This window comes from Anser cygnoides, chromosome 2 (assembly GCF_040182565.1).
Source record: "Anser cygnoides isolate HZ-2024a breed goose chromosome 2, Taihu_goose_T2T_genome, whole genome shotgun sequence".
NCBI classification, from domain to species: Eukaryota; Metazoa; Chordata; class Aves; order Anseriformes; family Anatidae; genus Anser; species Anser cygnoides.
In genome coordinates this window covers 40,703,567-40,730,163 of record NC_089874.1, presented here as the reverse complement: position 1 = coordinate 40,730,163, position 26,597 = coordinate 40,703,567, and the positions used below count along the sequence as shown (strand labels likewise).

The 26,597-nt window shown below is 39.5% G+C and overlaps 1 protein-coding gene across 2 annotated transcripts in view; it reads right to left on the bottom strand.

The window, feature by feature from the left end:
- Window positions 1–1,393: 1,393 nt before the first annotated feature.
- UBE2E2 (ubiquitin conjugating enzyme E2 E2) overlaps window positions 1,394–26,597 on the bottom strand; it is a 212,330-nt gene continuing 187,126 nt past the window's right edge. For both annotated transcript variants that reach the window (XM_066991894.1, XM_066991893.1), the window contains exons 5-6: window positions 25,949–26,096; window positions 1,394–2,151 (exon numbers count right to left, since the gene is read on the bottom strand). In XM_066991894.1, coding sequence (XP_066847995.1) covers window positions 2,054–2,151; window positions 25,949–26,096 — 246 coding nt within the window. In that variant the 3' untranslated portion in view covers window positions 1,394–2,053. The remainder of the gene's footprint in view (window positions 2,152–25,948; window positions 26,097–26,597) is intronic.

Here is a 26,597-nt window from a genome sequence, read left to right as displayed (position 1 = left end):
GCAGATGGGATAACAGGAGAAGTAATGCTGTTACTCTACTGAGCAAGATGCAGTTGTCCTTTTAATCTTTTTGCTCCTTTGTTGTATTTTTACAGCAGGAAGGTTCCCTTCAGACCTGGAGGCACTTCGTGGTGAGTTGGATGGTGAAAGCAACTTCCAAGGAAAGCACATACAGCAGTTGTCCTGAGAAGGTGTTCTAGATCAGAGAAGTCTGTCTTCCGGGTTTTGTTTTGTTTTTAAATTGTTATTACTCTTTCACATCTGTATCTGGGATTTGTTGGCCTGGCTGGGCTTGTAAGCAGTTGGCTTCTGCAGACACCAGAAGACTCTCCATTTGCTTTGATCAAAACAGACTGACTATTTCTTCAAGAAAAATAATACACTACCTACAATAAAATTCAGCTTCTATTCATACAGAGGATAATTCACCCGTAGATTCAAGATGCACAGCTGTTCAACTACTAGCAAATGGCTGAGGGAAAAGCAGAACAGCCTGGCCGTGCTGAGCCGCATGGTGGTTGGTGTAGGGGAACCGTGCTGTCACCTTGACTCCTTTAGTTTTCAGGACAGTCAAAGCTGGGTTGGCATGCAATGGGACTGGGTTTCCATGTAAGTTTATGGTGTTCCTATTGAAACGTATCATCCTTAAGGTAAGTTCTTCCTTAAATGTAAGAGGAAGAGAGAGAGGGAGAGGGCAGCCAAGCACTTTATGTGGCATCTGTAACATTTAATTATATGAGACAGGGATTTTCCAGGATGCCATTGCAACACAAAGAACATTTAGATATCAGCATCACAGTATATATTTTCTAAATCACAACACCCACACATTTCCTTAGCCAAGAAGAAGTTTTCCTTCTATGGCTGCATATCTAAAATTAGCTTGAAGGTCAAATCTGAATAGAAATACCCTTGCCATTGAATGAGCTGGGAATGATTGGTGCAATGGGCTCAATTTTCCCATCGAAAACCTTCATTTATTTTTTTTAAATAACAGTTGCTTTTACAATTAAAGAGCTTGGAGAAAGGCAAAATGTGGCCCGCTGTATAAAATCGTCATCAATATTCTGCTTCCATTGCAAGGCTATTTTTATAGCCAACCATTTTGAAAGTAACAAGATGGATATGGCGAAGCTATAGTACAAAAGATTCAGCAAGAGGCTTCAGAATAGCTGAGCTGAGCACCAGCATGTGAAAAAATGGCCTTAAAATTTGGAAGATGTTTGTATACGAAAGATCTACACAACGAAGAATTCTAAGTTAAGAAATGTATTGTTAAGAACAAATGAATAATCTAGGTCTAAAAATAGCTGCTTAACCTGTAGTTGTATTATGTGAGGACTAGGCAGCCTATACTGCACAAAGGCAAAAGCACCGTCTTGCAAAAAGCGCATTTATCAGCCACAGTGTTTTATTGAGTGCTTTAATAATACAAGTGTACATCAACTGATCCACAGTCAAAAGTGGCAGGTCCCTAAGAAATTTACAAGCACTTTTCTTTTAAGTAAATCAAAATACATATTAATTTGTTCAACGCAATAGCCTTTTGTGTGGGAAACGGAAGGCTAGTGATAAACACAGTCTTAGTAATGCACAGTGATTCTTGATTTTAAGCTTTTATACAAAACTTGTTCCCAGTAGCATGCACCCACCATTAAAGACTTCAGTACAAAAAAATAACCCTAAACACTACATTTAAGTAGAAACGAGATATAATTCTGAATTTGTTTGTTTTCCCAAAAACCACATGAAAGAAAAAAAAACACACATTAATACAAAGCTTTGTGACAAAGCTCTATACTATTACAGATCCAACATTCTTTGCACTGATAACCAAAATTCCCTGTCTACATTTGAGGGAAACAACTTTCAAGTTAACAGAACAAAAAACCCCCAAACAAATAAAAATAAAAATAAAAACAAAAAGAAAGTAAGGACAACCTTTTGTCACAAAATGGTTCAAAATTTAATAAAAAATAAGAATGAAGGGAAGGGCTATTGATGCACTTAGTGAATGTGCTTGCACAGGTCCAGCAAATCCTAGAGGAGGTTCCTATGTGGCATATCGCTTGGTCCACTGTCTGGCCATTCTGTCATGCTCTGCTCTGTTAGTCATATACTGAGTGGCAATACTTCCAACCAGGGGGTCAGCTGAAAAGGAAACACAAACCATTAAATGCTTGTCAGCTTGGGAAGGATGAAAAAGCTATTCTCAGGTTCAGATTTATTCTGTTCTCTTGGCTTTAACTGTAAGAACAAGGTGCCTACATATATTATTCTCATTTTGAAAGCACGCATGCATACAGGAGGAAAAGAACAAGAGGAAGGGGAGGAGCTGGCTGGGCAATTAGTTATACATTTTTGGTAGACATACGACTAGAACCATTCTCTAAAATTCTGCCGCACGAACAAATGTTCCAATAATTTCAGTTTGAGCTAAAAGTGGCGAGAAGAATTTCAGGTGATAAGAATGAACATACTAAAAGTCATTTAGTTATGGTATTAAACTTCCACGGGCAATGCACGGGGCAATGAGTACTATTTTCAAAGCAGCAAAAGTTTATTCCAAACTTTGGGAACTGGCATTTCATTTGTGAGACCATTCTGAGTGCTCATATGGCCAGAATGCTGTATGATTCAGTCTTCTTTGGCTACTTCTCTATTTCCAAAAAGAAGGAATAAACAGAAAAAGTAATTTTACATTAATCTAGATCTACAAATTACTTCCCAAACAAATGAATAAAATCAGTTAGCCCTCTAAGAAAAACAAACCAAGAAAAGACTTTCCCAGAACAGACACTGTGCAATCAACATTTTTCTCAGGCAACATTTTTTTCTTCTCAGTTTAATGCAGATGAAATGCACAGAGATTTTTCTTTTTGGGGGGACCCATACTCTTGATAGTTCTCCTGCAACAGTACATTTCCTGAGACTATATCACCACACCATGCAAGTTCAGTAGCACTGTTACCATTTTTTCCCTGACTTAGGCAAGACACATTTGACTTCTTATTAGCAGCAGTTAATAATCAGCTCTACAGTTGACTGAAGATGGTGCCATTGAACAATATGAATACCAGCTTCCCCGGTACAGTCATAATCTGAGTGTTGTGTTTGCACAGCATTATTAACCACCGAGATTCCCGGAGCGAGATGTCAGGCTCTCTCCAAAGCAGAGTAAATCTGGTCTTTTTTGTTTGTTTGATGATAAGTGTTTATGATAGGATAAATACATTGCTTTAGCCAAAAATCAATTGATTGGCTTACTGCCAACAGTACTGAATATTAGTGGATAATATCTAATGAAAAAATTTTTTTTGCTTTGAATATGTACCCTGCACTTTCAGAAGAGCCTGTGCTTTGAATCCTAAATTCGCACCTTCTAAATTAGTAAGGCGAGTTACCACTGCAGCTATGGCACGCTAAGTCCCTGTAGTCTCAGTCCTGCAAGCACTTACTGCATATGCTTAACTTCAATATCTTAATATATCCAGAGGAGGTCATCGAGGCCTGGACTTTGCTATTTTTACACATACGGGTATCAAAGAGGTATAGCTGAGCTAAGATCCATTTTAAAAGTTTCAGAATAGAAAGTATATAACCTTTAGCTCCTCAGACAAGGAGAAGAACTATATGGGGGGTTACTGGAAGGATTTTGGTCTGTGCAGATGGGAGGCTGACACTTTACTGGTGTTTAAGGAGTGCAAAGTTGTTCACGGCTGGAATGAGGTTTGAGAAGAACTAAATGAGCAACTTGGGGAATGGGAAAAGGCAAAACTTCTCTTGATAAAAATTTAGGGAGCAGCCTGAGGGAAACCTTGTCACAGTGACTGTATAGCTCAGGGATGAGTCTGACAGCACTGCTCCAACTTCCCACAACCTCCTGCCTGAAGAAACATTTCCGCACAACTACATAGAAATGGAGACTATGGGTGGAACTCAAAAGGAATCCTTGGAGCAAAATTTGATGAATTTGTTGGTTTTGATGCTGTTGGGAAAGGTGAGGTGTGTTTTGGCCTCTGAAGCAGCTGATGGTGACTGCCTGCAAGAATGTCATGGCATTGTCATTTGGAACACGGCAAGTACTATCTCAATAACATACATCTTTGGGAGGATTTGGGAAGTACAGGCTCCTTCTCTTACCTCCTCCTGTCATGGGAGGGTGGCTACTTTCTTTTGGGGCGGCTGAATCAGCGAGAGTTGTTTTTGTCATGAAAGCGGGGAAATCAGTTGAAGCCCAGTAATGTAAGACACAATGGGTTGTGTCTCCTGTGGAAAGAATTCCCAGATCCATGTGTTGATGATGTCCTCCATATTGCTGAAGTGAAGATGGTGGTTCCCTACCACATGTGTGTGAGGGGAGGAAGGAAGGGAATGAAGCAGCCTGAGGAAAGATGATTTTTTTGCCAAAGCAGTAACTGTGTGCAGTACTTTAAAATACTGTCTAAATTCATGGCTTGGTGATGATGCTGGCTGTGAAGACAAAGAGAAATATTTAGCTGTAAGCCTTTGTCTTTGTGTGTTTTGTTTTGTATTTGGGGAAGGAGTGGAGGTGACAGGTGACTACCTGCAAGATGCTTGAGGTCTATCTAGCTTTTGCTGGAGGTGTGTAAATTCCCACCAAGAGAGTGGTCTGTGAATCAACTATCATCTTGGCGTGGATGCCTTGAGTCAGGGCCTCCTCCACCAGCACCTGCCTGTGTGAAGCAGGAGTGCTGACGCAAGGAGCAGTACTTGCCTGCCCTACCATAAGCAGGACCAGCGGCACCCACAGCCAGCTGTGGATTGGACGCTGCTAGAGGTTGCTCTCAGTAATAACAGAAATAACATTGTTCTTTGCAATTTGGCAGCTTGTCTATACATTTTATTGCTTACAACAACGTTGAATAAAAGAACAAAACCACAGTCTGGCAAATTCACTTGCTAGTTTGAGATCCCAATCTGAAAGAACAGACAAATACTTCTTGCCAGAGAGGCTCCTAAGTCACATCTCTGCCAGAGGGTCTTGAGTTGTGTTGTCATTACTTGTGAGGACTTTTAATAAGGACTTTTCAACAGGTGTTGGAAGAGCCAGCGTATTTTAGCAGTTCCTGTGAAGCCATAAAACCATCAGGAGGCACAACAGTTTTGTTTGGGAAGTCAGGACAACTGGTGAGAAAACTTTTCACTTCAGATCAGAGTCGCCCAACTAGTGGCACACTGGCCAAGTTGATACAGCAGACTGCATTTGTGCTGGTGGACATACGGATGGTGTGTGAACTCCAGACATGCAAATGGTCTCGTTTTGCACCTGCATGAAGATGGGCACCTTTAGGCCCAAGCCACAATGTCCCTGCTGGAGGAGGCAGCTGGACAGCAGGCCCAAAGAGACATCTCTCACCACTTAGTGAGTCATGAGTTACCATCTCTACGTAGTTCATGGCAACAGGCCATAAAATGACATTTATAATATAAATAAAAGCAACTTAATTAAAATAATATTGAAGATTTCATCCTCAATACGCACAGCTTGTGCCCATAGTGTTCAAGTCCTACAAAAGACCGAGGAAGAGGAAGAAAGAATAGTACCCATTTGCCCCCTCTACAAACTGGCTAATGGCTGAGCATCGGCCGGTTCTCAGCTGGGCTACACAGCACAAGGAGCATTGTGAAATCATCATTAGCAGGGCCAAATATGTAGTTATAAAACGACTGCTGCATAAACTATCCAACTGAAAGGTGAAAAGGAATACTGGATCTCAAAACTCAGAATTACTTTTCCCATGTTTCCATTCCTCATTACTGTAAACCTGTTTCTTATTTTCCATTTGTATTTATCTGTGGTTTTATTCTCAATGTTAGAAATTTGTTTGCATAATTAGTAAACCACTCTAGCAGTTTTTTTTTTTTTTAGGAAGTAGTGTAATTCTTCCGTGAATCAGGGTTCATTTCAGAAATCTACTCCCAGTGGGGCTTTGTCCAAATGTCAGTGAAAACCAGGGGTTCAGAATATAAAGAAATGTGTTATCAGCAGGACCTAGTGAAATAAATGACAATAAAGCCACAATAAATTACTAATAAGAACAGCATAATTAAGCCATATTCCAAATGCTATAAATTAAGGCGAAAACAGAACAAAACGTTGTGGAGAACACTGACACACATGCAGTCTCAGGCAATGCCACTCTTGGAAACATGGGCAATGAACCCATTCACACCATGGGCAACTGCTAGCCTGGCAGGATGCTTGTATATTGGGACCTCTCGGATCCCCAGACGCACCATGCCTGGCTTGAGAGCTGGTGTGGCCATGGTGTGACATCTTCCACACACAGCTCCCCTTCTGTCCTGTGGCCAAACAGGGACACCCCACCGGAGTGCTGCATATTTGGGAACCTCGGACAACAAAGAGCAATTGTGTGCTGCACGTGATGGGGAGAAGAGCTGGGTGAGATGAATTCCTGCCTCTCTTCAGTGGTTGGATGTGCTGCCCTGCAATGACTTGTCATCTTCTTTTGCAGCCACTTAATATGACTGTATAAGGAAGAACATTTGTATCTCATATCTGTTGTGAGGCTAATCAAATTTACAGCCCAATTCTGGGGAGTTAATGCTATTGGGGATTTGGATGAGCTGAGGTTTGGTCATTACAAAATTTCAGCTGTGTTTAATGCTAGTTACACTGCTTTATCATCCAGAAGACAGACTATAATTCTTCTTTAAAACTACTTTTCCCCCAAATAAATGAAAATATATTGCTACGCTGTATTTTTCTCTGCTTGTATTTTTACAGCTATTTCTATGTCAGCAAATAGCAATTTCAGAGCAGAATTCATCTCCTGGGCTTTCCAATGCTCTTTTAAAAATACAGCAAACATACTCTAGTGAAATAAAAAATGGAGATAGTGTATTTAACAGCTTGATTTCAATGTGCCTTCTCCATCAGCCACATGATATGCAATGAAATTCCAATTGGTAGTGCCAATATGGTTAACGAGTCACACATTTAGACTTAAAATGTACATTATGGGTGTTTGTATGCATTATATATATATATTTATGAGCATTTATAAAATAGAATAATATTTCTATTGCAGCATTTTACAGTTTTAATAGAGAACAGCTGATGGAGCCAGTTATTACGCCATCAGAAATGAGTTCTCAGAAAGATTTCTGGAGCACCTTAAAAACTAAAAACCACAGCCCTATAAAAATTTCATAGTTTCTTTAGCCAAATATTTGATATATATATATGTATTTTATTTTTTTTTGGTTTGGGTTTAGATTCAACTCTGTATCAGGGGGAATTTTGAAGAGCTGGCCTCCAGCTGATGAAGCAGAATTAAACTGGAAGAATTTCCAAAGGTTAGATGCAACTTGAAAGGTCTTATTCTGTCTCTTGAGCCATAAACTACTCCTTTCTCATAGCTATGAGAGGCATCCCATTGAGAGGCTCTATGGAACTACTTGTACTGAAACATCAGTCACCAAAAATTAAATCTGCTTTCCTTTCTTTGAACCAGTTGTGTGAAAAAAACAAAAAGCTTTTTTTTTAAATAAAAAATCTCTTTGGACTTCAGTTACATGTTTAGAAGAGATTTTGATTTTTGGAATACTGATTAATTTTTTAGGTCTCTTTCCATGTATTCTGCTGTACTGCTTTTTGAATTAAAAAAATCGGGATTGCTTGCTTTTTCAAACTCTTCTAAGGAAAAGTGCAGGTGTTCCGTATGTCACCTACTGTACAGCTGCCTTGGAATCATCTTTATACAGCAGCATAGGCAGGATTGGTTACCCAGAAATTAACCCCCCCCCCCAAATTAAATTTAATATTTTTAATAACTACATTTTGTTTGGTGATTTCAGTGCAAATAGCAGTGCAGGACAGTATATATTCCCACAATGGCTTGCAGTGAAAACCAAGTTTTCTGAATCCAATTTTTGTGGTTTTTAATATTGTACCAACCTTTAAGAAATAGGTCCCAAAAGCCAAACTAAAAAAAAAAAAAAAAAAAGATTGGGGAAAAAAGCAGAAACTAATAATTCTCTGTAACACCAGTTTTCTTAACAGCTAATGCTGGCAGCTTAATACACACCAAAAACATCCTTAATTTTAAAAATATATTTTGTCTCTAATTATACTCTCATGTTGTTTTCAGAGATGTCCAGGCTTGTCTTATAGGGACACTAGCCAGTGAAAACTGAAGTCAAAAGCAATGCCAGACATGCTACGCCAAATATGTCATAGAACAATTTAATACTCCAAGAGGAAGGGATTAAGAAAAGATGAATTGTTTGTGAGTAATTTTATTTATAGTGTCACTTTGCCTTAGGAAGTTTCCACAGTTTGCCACATGTCACCTATTTTCAACTTAATGAACTCCTAGAAGACCATGTCAAGGATACTGTGCGTCTTGATGTGGAAAATGAGGCATGTGAAATGCATCATAGGATCCTTCGGTGATCTTATAGTAGCAGTGCTGCTCTCTCTCTTGCTATCATTAATAATAATGCACAGGCTAAGTAATTCTTTGGAGGCAGAGGCAGGTGAAGTGGCACACTGAATTACTCCACTAACCTTTCACCTTCAAAAACAGTGTTCAAAAATCAGGGCATGAGTGAAAACGAGTACAGCGTGGCACTAATCCCTGTTTGTGCAGCAATAAAACTAGCCTCGCAGTTGGAAGTCTGATCAACACACGCTTATGAACTGGAACAACAGAATGATTCAAGCCAGAACAAAGAGCAGTAGCGGGGCTCTGGATTGCTTTACACACCCTACAAGCAGAAGCACAATTTATTCCCGGCTTTCATAAAATCACCGTTCCAACTATCCATAGATAATGCATTTATCCATCTATGAGGCTCTTTGAAAACTGTACAGAAGAATGATGAAGTGATCAATAAACACTATAAAAAGCAAAACAAATAAAATGGATTGTTTCAGTAAAGAAAAAAAGTGGTCCTTAGAGGAGAAAAGAACAAATTCTAGAAAGTCAGTGAAGTTATTATCCATTTTAGCAATTATAGCTTAGAGCAGAAATCATATGATATGGACTGTAACAAACTCTGCTTCTTGTTTCAGGAACTAGTTGTGCAGATTTCGCTGGCCACAGCTCAACATTCAACAGAATAATTCTAATATATATAGGCTACGTCAGTGTGCTAAAACATCAAAATACGCCTGCTGGAATTGCTTTAGAGCTCATGTACCTCATTAGGCTCTCTGCTATGGCTGACGTGGCTTTGATGAAGTGGACAACCATATGACCCTGTGCTTACACAGAGCCAAGGACTTTTCTGCTGGGGATGCCCAAGGAGCTGGGAGGGGACACAGCCAGGACAGCCAACCCAAACGGGCCAAAGGGGTGTCCCACGCCATGTGGCGTTGTGCTGAACAGTAGAAGTGGGGGGAATTGGCTGGGGGGCAGGGGAGAAGCTGCTGCTCAGGGTCTGGCTGGGCATCAGTCACCAGGTGGTGAACAATTGCATTGCACATCACTTGCTTTGTATATCATATTGTTATTATAATTACAATCATAATTATTATTGTTATTATCATCATCATCATCTCTTCCTTTTCTGTCCTATTAAACTGTCTTTACCTCAATCCATGAGTTTTTACCTTTTTTTAAATTTCATTTTTCTGATTCTCTCCCTCATCCCACTTTGGGGTATAGGGAGTGATTGAATGGCTGCGTGGTGCTTAGCTGCCTGCCAGGTTAAACCACAACAGTCCTTCAAGGGTTCTTCCCACAAAAGAAAAATAATGAGAGATTCAGTAAGATATCCTTTGACATATTCTTCTTAGATACTAGGTGATCTAATGTGTTGGAGTCAGAAGAAACAAAGACTGACTTTGTTATGTCACTTCTCAGTTTCAGACAAAACCCAGGACTGTCTTTCCAGGTATAACATGGGAAATAAGGAAATACAGGGCAGATGTTTAAGAACCTGAGACAAGGTCTCAGCAGATCTGAACATTTACACTCATCACCTCCGCAGTCAGGGAACTAAGTGAAAGTTGTGCTATATAAAATAGCTTGGAGGGTGTATAACTTTAAAGCCTAAGTTTTCAAAAAGGCTTTTTCCATAGATAGGAAAGCTAGCCTAGTGGTCACTGTGCTAACATAGGGATAAAGGAGACTTATGATTTTGCATAAGGCTTCCTATTAAGTTGTATTCACCAGTACATCCCACAGGCCTGGTCACCCAATCATCTAGTCCTTGCCTACCTCTCTAGCTATACACCTAAAGCCTTTTTCCCGGGAAAGATCAGGGTAGGTATAGAAGGAGAAAGAGAACATGATAAAGAATGGAAGATCCTGAGGTCTCTTTCTGTTGTACAGCCAGGGTATGTGTCTGGGCAGGTAAGCAGGGAAGCAGTCACATCACGCTGCTTGCAAGGAGTGAAATTCTGGAGTGCTTCATGGTCTTCGTGGTTTGCAAGTAGTCATGATGACCCTAAGAAAGTTAAGTGGTCATACACTGGTGCCTTAATTTCCCATCTGTAAAAGTGAGCTAATGCTTCTCCACCACACAGGATATTCTGAGAATACATACACTAAAAATTGCAAGCTATCTGGCTACTGTAGTAAATGTGGCTGTATAGATGTGTCATAAAGAGGCTGTACGCCATGACTTCACTCTAAATTTTGAGTTCTGTGGAATCGTCAGAAACACACCTGACTTCTGTTAGTTCATATAGTGTCTGGAGGAGTTGTTACACAAATATTAAGGCATATATGACTTGATTCCAATGTCCAAACTGATGTCTGGAGGAAGATGTTACCTATCTTCAAAAATAAAAGCGCTCTGCAAATCCAGTTTAGAAAACATCCATTTACTAAAACATTTTGGATATATGGAAGGAGAAATTCATCCCTCTCTCTAGACTTGCATTTGATTGCTGTCAGGCTACCTACCACAGATCTGTGTGAAATATGAGGCTGCCTCAGAAAAAGATGTTTCAGAAATAAGGAGTATTATCTGGCCCAATTTTATTAACATGGCTCTTAAAAGAAAACGCTGGCAGTGATTCATCTCTGTATCTTGCCAAGGGAAATCATTCTTGTCATTTTTTTTTTTCTGTCTGCAGTTTTTAGCAGGGTTTCTATAAACTTCAGGGGCTGGCTGGGAGTTAGCTGAGGCAATCATGGATCAACGAGGCACAGTGTACCGATCTTGAAGAGTTGTCTTTAATTAAGGAAGAACATGCACCTATTAGAAGTGCTATCATGCTGGAACAATTAAAGTTCTGAAATAACACACTTTACTTTGACGCTTGGATGCATTTCAAAATTAAAAGCATGGATACATTAGTGAAGTATCTGTTCACAACAATGAATTTGATTGAGAAACAGTCATTGTCATTAGTAAAAAAATTAATAAAAAAGTTTTAGTAACTAAGAACCTGATATGGAAAACATTACATGGCACATGGCTTGATAAAATTTCAGCAAATATATTATAACAATATGCATTCACCTCATGAAAGATCATTGAGTAGATAATAAGGGAATTACTCAAAATGCTGTCAAACAACCAAAATGCTAAGATCCATACTGTAACTGGCATGTATCCATAGACTGATAACTATATTTTCAGAAAAAACAACAACCACCTGTGGATGTTTATTTTTGTCTCAAGATTTACTGAAGGAGAGAGAGGTATTCTATATGAATTCCAGTGTGTTTAAAATTTATTTCTTTTAAAGAAAAAAGAACCGTTTTTTTTTTCTTTCTGGATTTATCTCTTCTCACTTCCCACTAATTACCATCTCTGAGGAAAGGGGTGACCTGTGAGTCTTAAACTTCCCAAATGAACAGTTTAATCCCAAAGTAACTGGGTATAAAGGCATTTCCCGTGCCCATGCTTTGTATACTGTCAGACATCCCATAACTACAGGCACCAAATGTAGATTTGCAACTGCAAGAAACCAGTTGGTCCAACAGGATCCACCTACTGTGTGGATTTCCAGGGGACAGGGAGGGGTGCGAATATTACTGTATAGGTACTGCATTGTCTTGTCTTTTGGTTGTGTTTTGATGGTGAGAGGAAAATGAGTCCCAAAGGTATCTTCACTTTTAGGAGAAGGGTTTGAATGTGAGCAATACCAAAATCTTCAACCTAGACACATCAGGGTCATTTTAGGTCAGATACAGGAGTCATCTGAATCCTGCTCTTGAATCTATCCGTTTGTTCATTTACCGCAATTAATCCAGGGAGTAACTAGAAAAGCCTGCATACATTATGAATGCTGCTTATTTTGCTTTAATCTGATTTTCTCTTTCTTGTCCTTTTAAATCTTGTTATTAATTCAACTCATTTAAATCCAAAACTGTTATTAGGAATCCCATACAGAATGTCAAAGGAATACAAGAAGCTTTTACTTACAAAGAGGAAGGTTGGTGAAGAATTTTAGTCCTATTAATACCAATAGGACTCCCTTTCCATAGTCCAGGGCCTGAAATCCCTTGGGAAGGTGAACATCCCTTGGAACAGGAATAGGAACTTCGATGTGCCTTGCATTAGCACACCTCTTACTGCTTTCCAGTAACTCAAAAATAGTCTGGCCTCTTAATTATTTAAACTCATCTATTTAAGTTGCCTCTTTTTCCGTTCTTCCCAGGGAACATGTGGAAGGAGGTTGCACCACGAGGCAGTGGAAGGAAAATGCCTGGAAATGACCATGTGGTGCTTAGGGACATGGTTTAGTGGTAGACTTGGCTGTGTTGGGTTAATGGTTGGACTTGATGTTCTTATAGGTCTTCTCCAACCTAAATGATTCTATGATTCTATGTTCAGGGGTTTTGTCGCCATGGCCCAGATGGGTTTTTAATGGGGCAGACTTCTTGGGGCTTTTAAGGAATGCAGGCACGGGTCATTTGAGCCAGGCTGTGTGATGGCATGTTGAGACTGTACCTCATGCTTGCCATCTGTATCTGTGTCTCACACTCTCCTAGAGGAGGCGTCCCAAAATGTTATTGTGCTGTGAATGTACGAAATACAGGTGCCTTCTCAGCAGAGTATGGGAGAGGGGTCTGTGGAGTCAGTGACGTGTGACACTTGACAGGTTTCTGACAGTCCAGAGTGGTGAACTTTGATCCCTTGGGTGCTGCAGAATATAGAGCAACGATGTCCTACCAAAAGATGCATCCAAGGAAGATGCTTGTACCAGTGCACAGTGGCTCAATAAAGCATGAAAAGTGGGGTACCATCCTGAATATTTACACAGGCTAGTTATAGCAGTACTTCTGGAGATACTAAGTACTCAGGTGACATGGAGTACTGCAGAACGGGAACAGGGTGGTGCCAGCTCTGGCAACGAGGAAGCAGCAGGTGAGTGAGAAAATAACCTCATTTTAGTAACCAAATGGACTATCCATTTCTAAATTAACTTCTGAACATGAATATAATTAAGCTTAATTAAGAACAAGTTCTAATAGGACTAGAAGGAAAAACAGGTTAAACAAAATAATTAGCATTCATCATGCAGGCAGGTTTGGCTCCTGGATTAGTTGCAATGAAGTTACATGACAACTCTGGATGAAGATGGAATTTATGACATTTACAGTGATAATTTTATATTTAATAACAGGTAAAATAACTTCCATTGGATATCCTATCTTTCCTGTGTGAGGGATCATACTGACTCCATTATCATGCCTGGCTAAATGATAGTCAATTTGTCAAGGGATTTCAGGCATTGGCCTATAAAGTGCTAAGACTGATCTGTAGGAAAAAATGTACAAGGTAGAGATGAAAAAGACATGGAAGGTCATAAGGGCATTCCTTCTGCTAGTATAATATTGTGTCTTACAGTTATTTCTAGTTCTATGCCACTTTATCTAATCCGTATTATAAAAACCATGTGATGAGGATTCCTGCCCTTGAGAATTCTCCAAAATCTAATTCATCTTAAAGCTGCAAAATGCTCCGATCCATACAAGGGCCTTTTTTTCTACACCTTGTGCTGATGGAACATTCTACAAACAATTTATTAATCAAAGTTCTATTCCTGTGTCCCATATGAAAACGAAATCTTACATTACAGCCCATCTTTAGGTTTAGGACAGTTACACCATACACTTTGCTATTTAAGTAACTGTCGCCTACTCCGATTAATGCACCTGAACTTAATTTGCTATGAAAATAGGGATTCTGAAACACACACTGCATATAATTTGACTTATTTCTTGCCTTTGATGGATCTGCAAAACTGTGAAAAAACAAACAACTGTTTCCTCCTCCCCTGCTGAATAATGTAGAAAATTAGCCATGCAAAATACAAAAAGACATATCTTGCAGTAGCGTAAATCATCTCTAAAGGTAGAATCTGAACAACTCAGGAATGCTAATTTCTGAAATCCTACTCAAGGAAGTGAGAGACTAAATGATTTAATAGCTAGCTTATTTACACCCAGGATTATAAATATTGTTTTAGTTTAGTCAGGACTGACTCTACATTCTTGTTGTGAATCTGCTAAAGAGCCAAATTTAGCAAGCTTTTCAGGAACTTACAAAATATGCAATGGTGTGATTTCTATGGTGAAACAAGAATAACTGTATTTTAAGGACAGGATGAAGTAGCCTTAAAATAGTTGTGCTAATCAGTGTCCTGGAGGTGGCTCATAGACAGTTAGAAATGTATGGTAATACATTTAAAATTCTGCCCTTGCCTTCATGTAAGAAAAGGCATAGCAGGAAAAGAAACAAGCAAGCAAACAAACAAACAAAAACCAACACAATAAAATTGAACAAAGTCTAAATGAGATATCGGGGGTAAGATATTCAGCAGGAGTGATGCCAATTTGTTCCAGCTGAGATTTCAGCTATTTGTACTAACTGAAATAATGAATATTAGATAAAATTATTATGAGATTAGAGAATTAAGTGTAGGAATACAGACAAAATATGATGTCTCACATTATTTACTTTCTAGTTTTAATTATTTTTCCCTTATACATATACAGTTCTATTACTGAGAAAATATATCCATTAAGGAAACAAGAATAATTTTCATCAGTGGAAATAGAATTGTCTAAGCCAGTGTAAATAGGAACATGTCTGCATTGGATAGAAAAAATCTGCATGAAACAAAATACACATAATGAGGACTTTATATTTTATATATATGAAATAACTGCTTTATCTAAACCCTTTACCTGGTAAAATATTTAACATTGATGACTTATTTTGGTCCTGGTTTGCACAAAGATTTACTATGGGTATGCATTAAATTACCTGTCTTCCCTCTATGGTAATACCATAGGAAATCTCCACTGGCATTATTTTAAATTACATATGTTTATTGGCAGGAAAATATATTGTAACCTTTTGTATTTGTAGCATTTATCGCTCATGCATTTTTACAAGTACTTTTAATTTCATGATGGCTAAAGTCCATTTACATTTATTTATTGATATAGATGTACAAGGCCTCTTTATTTATTTTGGATTTTGGTCAATCTTTGATTTAATCAAATGCCATTGATCGTTGCATATTATTATATCTGAAGTTCAATTTTTCTCACATTGCCTTAAATGAAAAAAAAAAAACAAAAACACAATAGGAGTAGAAAATTTATTGAAAAGGACAAGAAATCATTAACAGCATTGTCAAACCTTTCCCATTTAAGGAATGATTAAATCTAAGCTTATTTTGTCTGGAAAAAAAAAAGACAAAAAAAATGTGACAGGTACTTTTATAAAGGAGATTATTAAAAAGAAGTGGTCTTGCTGATCCTTTCATAGTGAGGAAAGAACACAAACAAAAACAAATCAACACATTTAGAGAAGGCTGAAATGAAGTAGATATTTCATACACCAAATAGTTGAACACATACAAGAATACAGTGTAGGAATACTAGAAGGTAATTTAGGAAAATTAAGAAAGGATTAGGAAGCACACTAGTCATGGCACCACCTAAGTTACCACTGCTAAGGCTTTTACTGCTCATGCTACATCACATAATCTGATCATTAGCTGTGGTTAAGAGGGAATTTCCTCTCGAATATTACGTGTGAGTGAAGTGCTTTGAGGGAATTTTACACTTTTCACTGAACCACTGAGCAATAACCAGTTGCAGGCAACATACCTACTGAATGGCGCATGACTGTTTTTCTGCTTGAGAATGGCTATACTGTTCCTTTTAACCATCATTCTTTGCAGAGTTACAGATACACCAGATAAAAAATAAAGGATAGGGTAAGAGCATGTGTGACAGGTATCTGGAGCTATAGCTAATGACTTTAGACACCACAAAATCCAGATTGAACATTTTATTTTTAAAAACTAAGCTCTGCCATTTACTTTCTAAAGTACATAAAACCACCAATATTCTTATGCAGTTAGCTACAGTCACATTGCAGAGAAAAATATACTTAAACAGATTGCAGACTTCTGAAAGTGTGCATGTTTAAATATTTCTAAACAACCTTATTTCTGTAGTAGTGCTAATCTTTTTAACAATGTCTTGTGAGTTTTGAACAGTATAAATCTCAACACGTGAAATGCCTCTATGCCCCCGAACAACGCTCTTCTACCCATAAGGTGTTGTCAGTATGTAACTGAAAAGAGCAAAGATTTAGGCCAACATAAACAGCAATCCTGATCCAAGCCTCCTCCCTCTGCACGCATAATTAGGAGATATTCCAAGACATATTTTCCTGAGAAATACTAAAAGGATGACAGTTCACAAATGTTTTTCCTGCTGTTATAATAATCCCCACAGTCGTGAGTTCATGTTGTGGGGACTTGGTCCGTTGATAGGAACAAAATCTCATAACATTTTTATCACCTCTTTATGGACAAGCAAATTAATTCTCTTTTAATGCTTATCTATGCATAATTTTCATAATGTGCTGCTGCATTGCTTGCATTTATGTATGTTTAATTTCACTTTTATATGTTACGTCCACAGAGTTTAAAACGTACAGGTGTGCATGTCTGCAAATACATAAAGACCAGATGTGTAATAAGTCTGTAGTTTCCTGACCGTACAGAGTCCCTAGAGGGACTTAAGATACCTAAATCCCCCTGGGAGTACTGAAAAAACTGCTGCTTGTCTGCCTGCATCTTTAGATGCCTAAATTTCTTCAACATATTGGTGCTGTGTGTCCAGCTCATAAGATAAGAAACTATATGTGAGTAAAACCATAGTATAGTAATTAGCATAGTATATATACCATAGTATGGTACAGATAGCACAGCACAATATCTTTTAAAAGGTATGGAAAGAGAAGGCAATGATAGATTAACAAGAATTAGTAAATATCAGCTCCAGAACATATCATACAATCAGTCCACACATGTACATATTACTTCAATAGATATTCAGTAGGTTCTATAGAAATGGCATGGGAACTTGAAGTATTTAAAGACAAATAGGTACTTTCTGGCAAAAAGAGCCAGCAAGAACCATGAGCTTTGCTCATATGAATGAAATGGATGCTGATGCGTTTTTTTCCCAAGGCAATCCTGTCTTGGACTTTGTCATTCTGCAGTCACAGAGAGCAGAACTAAAATGATCAGTTTTGTGTTTCATTTTCTTTTCATGCTATGTTAGGACAACTTACTAGGATGGCCTTTATGTGAAAGTCAGCCACGTGCACCCATCCACTCTGCTTATAATCCAGTAGTGCCAATATAGCAGAGAGACCACACTCGACCTTTGTGTTTGTTAAGAAAAAGCCTCAGAAGTGAGCTAAATCCATTTGGAGACATCCCAAGGTAGAGATTTTAAAAAGGACAGAAAGGTTACATCGCAACTTAGAACCACATTACAACATTACTCCATGAGCTGATTCCTAACTGTTCTAACTTTTGTTTGCCATCTCTTATTTGTTGCCATGTTTGAGTGACAAGGCATAGTTTTTTTTTTTGCTGCTCAAGATACAAAGAGAACATTTTCCATTGTGCTGAAACAGTCTAGAAACCATCCCATTTCCTGACAGTATACAAACTCTGAAGAAAAGGGAAAAATAGCTCCAAGCTGAAGAATATAAATAATCTCAGACAACAGAGCAATTTCATTGTTTACACAACCCTCTGCTGCTTACAAAAGGGATATATGGCAAAACGAGGTTATTTTGTTGTAAATCTGATAGTACTGTACTATGACGAGGCAACTGGTAGCCTGTGGGTGCCAGAGAAGAATCAAAGCATCAGTGGTTAGCCAGCCTAATAGAATTGACCAAATTAAATATTATTTTGCCAATTTCTAAGAATTTTGCTCATTATTCAGAATATTCACCACACTTGACAAATGTACTCAAACATGGTTTGGATTATTGCAGAAGGAGTATTTATGATTTTCCTGTTTTCTGTATGTCTTGACAAAAATATTCTAAAAGAAAATCACATTCCATTACAAACCAGTGGAAAATATATTTGGGTACAGGGGAGACCAGAAGTCCTTTTAATAAACTGAACAAAGCTGTTAAGCTGCTAAATGGGAAGAAGAAAAAAAAATTAGATTTGATTCTAAGTAAAGTTTTTTGATAGCAGCAAAATGTGCAGATTATGCCTTTAAGGGAAAAATTACAGGAATGAGGAAAATGAGAAGTGGCTCATCCCTTAAACTTGCTGTCATCCAGAGTTTCTAAATTCACTTCACAACTTGGGGTGAGGGGAAAAGAAGGAATGATAATTGGAAAGCCTAAAAAATTGCAGAAGGAACATCTGACATGAACCGGCGCTGACAGAAAGCAGCCTCTGCTATGGAGAAGCACCAGATGAGGACAAATATCATGCATGCTTCCTCTTAGGTCTAGATGTATAGAAGAAGAGAAGAAAGAACAGACACTTCCAGCCTGCCGAGCACCGAGGGGCACGGACCTGTTCCTCATTACCAGGGGCTGGGTAGCTATTTTAGAGTTAGGACATGGAAGCCAAACAGCAGAGTTGTGACCACAAGTCAGCCAAATCCTCGCTTGGAGCCAAACACTCCAGCATGGAACAGATTTTGTTTTTACAGCTATGTTACATTTTCCTTTATTAAGCTGCCTTAGATTTATTTTTAATCTTTTTTTTTTTTTTTTTTCTTTTTTTGGACAGGCTAGTGCTTTCAGATCTTTCGGTAATTCTGAAAACAGATCTTTTTATTGATACAGTGGACACCTATTAGTCCGTTAAAATGCATGGCGGTATGGCTGGAGCTTATCGGCTGAGAAAACAGAGCTGTTCCTGTGTTCCTGTGGAATCTAAACAGATAAAACAGATGCTCACTTTAAAAGCGGCCACGGTGGTTTTGGATGTTACTGCCCCTGTACCAGAGGCGATCACCCTGAAGAGGTATCAGAAGGGACCATGTCCAGGGGCATCAAGTCGAAGGCTGGCAGTTGAACCCAACCTCTCAGCAGATGGTTTTTCCTGAGAGGGTTCACAGGAACCCACTTCTCTGTGCCGGAGGTGGGACAAGGCCCAGTCCATGGGTGCTGTGGGTGGCAGTGAGGGACCTCCTCAACCAGCCGATCCACATGGGCCGGTGCCAACACACCCGCATATACTACTAGTTAGTGATGCAGGAACTGTTACAATCACTTAGATGAGGCTTGGTTTTCCCAAACCCTACCACAAATTCAGACTGTAGGCTCCCATAACTTCCTAGAAGCGAGTCTGTCCGCGTGCCCTGGGCCCAGTGCTAGGCACGCAGCCATGCATCACGGCTGGAGCCCTCCCAGCAGTGAGCTCTGGGGTGGCTGCTGACGGTGGGCCTGCCGAGGGATGGTGTTGTGGCACTGCAGCACAACGCCAGGCTCCTTCCCAAAGAGCACGCTGCTGGCTGAGAGGGAGGAATGGCTGGGAAATCGGGACAGTATGCTAAACCGAGCCTCTCCCTCGCACCTCGTCTGACTTAACTCTTCCCACCCACTAGGGTTTTGCAAAGCTCCTGGACACAGCAGCAATTCCAGCAGCTTTGTAGCAGGGCAAATACCACTCAGGCTTTTAGGGCTTTTATTGCTTATGTTGAAAAGTCACTCTCCAAAGTGCTGTTTCTGATCCCACTGAGGATCAAAGATATACATTAAATTACACTATTGAATCCTTTTCTGCAAAGGATGACAGAGCTGGGATTTTATACTCCCAGCAGTAAGAGTATAGAGACTTGCAAACCTTTAGGAAAGCAACAAAGAAAAAAAAAATGAAGAAAAAATATTGTAATAACTGTAGCCCATCTCTTAATTCCAGCACCCTCATGCAGGTGGAGGTAAGGGTACTAGTATTTTTTTGGCAGAAAATACTTAGGCAAACCTAAATCATGCCAAACCACATGAATAACTTGTAATAGTAACTGAAAAGCAATGATGATACGTTATCAGTAACTGCCAACTATACCATTTCTGTGATGAAAACAATGAAGTTTCTGGGAAAGATAAAGGCAAAACATGAGGATGACTAACATAAAGAAAGCTTGAAAGCATGTCTCATGTCCCTTAGTGAGATGACTAAAATCCCTATAACCTTAGGATGTCGTTTGACTTTGTTTACCTGTGCCTAGATAAATGCAAGTCATTAAAATGCACAGCCATATTACTTAGTGCGGGTTAACAAAGTATGAAACCATCTAGTATAGTCATGATTCATGGCAGTACTTGTAAAAAACAGCATGCATACTTCTAACTGAGGTATTATATTTGAGTACCACACATGCATCACAAAGTTTTTTAACATAAACAGTCTACTTTTTCAGACATGCTGAGCAACTGAACTCCTATAAAAATTGATGGGACTCACATCAAAGTAATGCAGCGATATCCATCCAGCTCATTTACTTTTATGCGTGCTCTCACTGCTGAGGACATGCACATGCTTCCATCTGAAACTATGTTCACAGCAAACTTTAAATATATGACTGAACAAACTGCTTCACACTTTCTGTGGTGCTTAAAGGATAACAGGAGATAAGCAGCTTTACACTGCTAATATAATATGCCACTGTGGGATCTAAAAGCAGAGTCACAACAACTAACCTGGGTAGTGCTGATCCAGGTTAAGCAGTTACTGCTGTCACTTGTTTGCTCATTTTCTTTGCCACAGGTCAATGCAGTATTCTTATAAAAGCTTTATTTCTTTTCCCTCCCTCCCTCCCTCCCTCCTTCCTTCCTTCCTTCCTTCCTTCCCCGTTCCCGTTCCCGTTCCCGTTCCCGTTCCCGTTCCCGTTCCCTTTCCCTTTCCCTTTCCCTTTCCCTTTCCCTTTCCCTTTCCCTTTCCCTGTCCCTGTCCCTGTCCCTGTCCCTTTCCCTTTCTGAATCATTTCATTGAATTGGGTTAGAAAGCAGACAAATGGTGTAAATGACAGGGCTAAGAAAGAATCAGCCTTTGGCAGGGCTGCGAGTGAGACAGGAACGTCCAACTGGGAACAGTAAATTTTTCAGTCCGGATGATGGTGACCACCAGCAGGTTAGCCTGTCTAGCCGTGCCTCATGCACTGATGAACTCCCCACAAATCAGCCACGTTCAGGAAGGATGACTTCAGCCTGACGCAGGGGCAGAAGAGGGCAGCGAGGGTGATAAGGGGAATGGAAAGGCCGTCTCATGGGTGGAAGTGAATATACACAGGCCTGGTTAGTGTGCAGCAAATAAAGACAAGAGGAAAGAGGGTGGATCTTCATTAATACAGCAGGAATGAAAAACAGCAAGGGAAAATAGTAATTTAAGCTATAGGATAAAAGTTGCTGAAAAACAAGTTAGTATAAAATTCCCATGCATCAATTTAGGCTAGAAATTTGGCAGAGGTTTCTAAAGAGTGAAGAAAGTGAAGCTCATACAGCCTCTCAGTAGTTAGTTGTGTTTCAGCGGCCAGCCAAGTGTTCAGTGGAACCAGACACACTTTGGGGAAAAAAACGCCATGGCTGCTTACAGCCTCAGGCCGTACCTTCCCACCCTCTCTCCCGCAGCACCGCACAAATCCCCATCTGGAAGGTGGTGCCTGTCAGTGCCCAAATGAGGTCACGGGGCACAGTCTGTCCCGCAGGGACCAGGGGCAGCAGCAAGGCCAAGGCATCAGGTCCAGTTTTCCTGGTAGGGAATGCCGGTGGAGCAATCAAGGGATAGAGATCTTACTGGCTGTAGAACTGTTGTGTGCAAAAAAAGGTACTTAACTACAGGTAAACAATGACAAAAAAGTGATGGAGATTTAGCAGGTTTTGCTCTAATGTCCTAATCAAGGCTTAGCCATGTGTTATTAAGCAGACGTGGCTTGACGTTAGACTGTTCAGACATCAGGGACAACCAGGCCAGCAAAGTTCAGACTTTGCATGTGTGAAAAAGGAGGCCATGCGAAGGAAAAAGTTTCAGGGCAGTCTTGTCAGTGTTTCAGTTCATTTCTTCTGAAGCAAATGAGAATTTTCCATAAGACTTGAGAACCTTTGGCAGGGCTGAGATGGGAATGACCAACAGAGAGCAGTAAACGTTTTAACCCAGCTCATCATCATCAGCTGTCTAAATATAAAAATAATTAATTTCTTTCAATCTCTGTAAAAATACAAAACCCCAGGGGCCATCCACACTTGAAAGCTATTTTGGATTAAGGTAGTATGGGAATTTATACTCCCAGGGCTACTTTTCCATAATTAATGTACAGTTGACTTTTACTCCATGTAAGACAGTTTTTCCTCACAATATATTTTCAAAAGAGGGAGTGTCCACACATGGAGTTACTCTGCAATAACTAACATGTAGGCAAGCCCTAGCAGCTAACACTGGAAGTAAATACGTTCATCACTCGAGCACACAGCCTACGAGCACTTACTCACACACACAGTTTTATGTAGATGAATGCATCTACCAGGTTTTGTAGGGTTGCTCATGCACATGCCGAAATGTTTACAGGACTGGGGCCCTGCTTTGAAGAAGAGATGTGTGCTGTGTCCCAGAGTACCACCTTAAAGAGAGGCAGTAATCCCCAAACTGAATGCTAGCGCATCCCATCATTTCTCCCATCTCTCTGATACCATTCCAGTTGGCTCTCCTGCACTGACAGATAATTCACACATGTTCACTTACACACAAATACTACGGCACCCTTTCCCCCCACAAAAAAAGTCAGCCAGCTGTTACAAAATTCAGACATTTCATTAACACAGTTTACCGTCTGATGCAGCCAAGCAAAATAGAGACAATTAATAACAATCAGGAGTGAAGGGTCTGAGACAGCTTATGAGTAAAGGATTATATGAGTTGCTTAAAACGGACAAGCTAGCTCCTGCCTTGAGTGATATGGAACAAAGGGTGGTGATGTATAACCAGGGAGGAAAGAGACTCTCTCCGTGGCTTTTGTAGATGGCTGTGTGAATGACAGAAGCGGCAGGAGCAAATACCTCTTTTCATTTGCTCAGCCTGCTGGAGAAGAATAGCAGTGCTTGCCAACGAAGCTGCAGCTGTGCTCTGGCTCAGTTTAATCACTGTGTATGACTGAGGGTTAATTAGCTGCCATTCTTACTGCTATTTGTTGTTCTAATGAAGATTTGCATAAATGTAAGGCTGGGGGTAACTGATACTTGATTCTTCCCTTCAGAGGGGCTGGGGGTGGAAAACGCACCCATCCCAAGTGTTTATGTTTGTGGGAGATTCAGTGTTGCCTTTCCATTTGACCTGATCTACTTCTGTCTGATGAATAGTGAACAAAGAGTTCAAAGTTGCTTATCAAATCGAGATCCCTGTTGGGTTGCTGCCTTTAAAAAGGAGCCAACTAGTTTGATGAAGAGAGGACTCGGGGATTAGAAAATTACTTCCAGCCGACAGAGAGCAAAATACATACATATATATATATATAATAATACACATAAGTATATGATATATATCTCAGTGATATATATAGATACATATTCCTATCTTTCTCTATCTATCTATCTATCAATCAATCAATCAATCATATTCAATCTGGATGGCAAGGAACATCTATTCCAATGATTTGTTAATGATAAAATTTCATCTGAAATGAACGGGACAAGCAGTACAGCCAGAACAGGCTGTAGCATGTTAGGCAATACACCGAAAGGTAAGAAGCCTTGTGTTGTAGATCGCTAAAATTCAAAGTTCACTTTTTAATAAAAACAAAGTATCTAACACTAGGCAAGTCATCTCAAAGGAAGGCAAAAATGACTCAGCAGTTCACAGCTACTGCCGTCAGCTCCTCATAAGAGGGGAAATCACAATACAAGTAAAGAAATTACATTAATTCCTCAAAAAACATAGCAAAATTTTAACAGGGCACAGTAACAAAATCCACAACCACTTCGTATTTAAAGAGAATGTTTAAATTGAAAATGAAAGGTCATAAAATTGTTTGACTTACTACAGTCGTGACTGCTATGGCTACTAACTGAAAGAAACTGAAGAGTAACTTCCCATTTTTAGTACATTAACTTGTTGCATATGATCATATCCTATGGGTAACAGTTTTCAGTGTTCCTCTGACCTACTTGCTCACTGTTGTGCCAACAACATCTGTAAACTAGCCTAAGGGAAGGAAAAAGACTGAGAGGGCAGAGATAGTAAATTTCCCAACTTCAAATCATTGCTTGAAACTGGCCAGCTTTCAAGCTGCCTGTATGCCTGCCTCTAAAGACAGGCGAGCACAACTGAGTGCACATCTACTTCCAGTTCCTCACTCCCCGACACAGCTCTGCTGTTAAATCCTGAAATGGCCGTATTTGCTGATAGACAGCTACTGATTTTACAGCAGTGTCTCTGAAGCTCTTTACCTGGACCTTAACACAGCTGAGCAAATATCCATTTGCTTTTCTTTAAGCTTATGTCACCAATCCACCTGCTTTTGTACAGGCACCTCTGCATCAGTTGGGGTGGCACTGCCAGAAGTCAATCTTCCTGAGAGGTAAACAGAGAGCGCCCAGCAAGCACTCCTGAAATAAACGTGCCTGGAATGAGACTGCAGGGATCCCCTACAGCTCCATCTCTCAGCTGGGAGAACGCTGCAGTTTTTAATGCTACATGCAGTAACAAACCCACATGAAAAAAAAAAAATGCAGCCAATTGTAACCGAGAGTCCACTTTCACCTTATCTGGAGCTTTGAAATAACTCAGTCTCCTGTTACAGCCTTTGACTTGGCACCTGACTGCACAGGAATCTCACATTCTGGCCTTTGAAAAGCATTTTTTTAGCCTTTTGGTTGGGGAGAAAAGTATAGAAGCAGGAAACCTGAAGTTTTAAAACCTAGATGGCAAATTAATAATAATAAAACAAAACAAGTCTACAATAAAAACCAAACCAAACCAAACCAAAACCACAAGAACACTCAAGATATGCGAACAGATTGCTTAGTTTTTCTTTAAATGATTCTTTAGTAATTTCTATATATTACAATTTTCCATGGCTACAGTCAGACCATTCACTGGCAAACAGGGTAAGAGAAAGTGCAAATTACAGATCTAGTGGTCAACTGCAGAAAACAAATCTAAAAGAGCTGAGGGAAGAGGTTAAGTGCTATGCTACTTAATATGAATGACAGCTTGCTTTGAATACTCATACTGGCTGTCCAGGATATTGAATAAACTTCATTTAAATTAATTTTCATTATTTGTAGAGTCTGTGTTAGACATCTATCATCATCAGCACTATTAATATTCTTTTCAGAGAACGTTATCAGCATATTTAAATGAAAGCTTTCCTTTTCAGTATTTATTAACACATTAATATTTCTTGGTACTAATATCCTGCTTGTAATATCCAAATTAGTGCCTACTATAAGGTATTGTCCACTGATTAAACTTTTGAATTAACAGATATTTTTTTCAACTACTAAAAAGGCACATGAGATCCTAAAATTGTGTTTTCTTTCTTTACTATGCTTCAATTTAAATGAATTTAAAACTTACTTTTTTTGTCTCTTTTTTTAGTACATAGCAGTAGAACAGTGCACCAACCGTATCCCAATAGCTGACAGAACGCTGACAGAACACGAACCACGAATGAACGCAAATGTGAAAGTTAATTTGTCTTACCTGGGTTGCAGTCTGTGAGGAGGGAGCAGATGGAGAGGAGAACTTTAGAAATGGTTAATGCTGGACTCCAGTTGTCTTTTAAAATGTCCAGGCAGATGACGCCTTGGCTGTTAATGTTACAGTGATAGATCCTTGTCCGAAACGTTACCTAGAAAAGATAGCGTGTCTTAAGTGCAGTGGTGTACAAGCCAATAATTACATGATTATTAAGCAATTAAAAAAAAAATTACACAAAAGACCATTTTGCTTCCCTGGTTGAAATTACACTATTCTGCCAGTTAAAGATTGAGCAAAATAGGGATGTTCATTACAAAATAAAAGTCTGCCTCTTCCAATTGTGGCCAGCAATGGAACTGGTTTCTGCAATGTAAGAATGGGACAAGTTTCCAAGTTTCCTTAGCTTCCTCTTGCCTTGGTCCCACTGATCTCATTATTCTTCCATGGGAACAAAAAGGCTATTCTTCATTTCCAAATTTAAGTCACAGTTGAATCGGTATAATCGCTTCCAAATACCTTTGTGTTTGTGTGTGTGTATTTTATTTTTGGGATTTCTGTATCTGCATTGGGTTTATGTGGCAAGGTTTTGGCAGCAGGGGGGTGCAGGGGTGGCCTCTGTGAGCAGAGCCCAGCAGCTGCCCCATGTCAGATC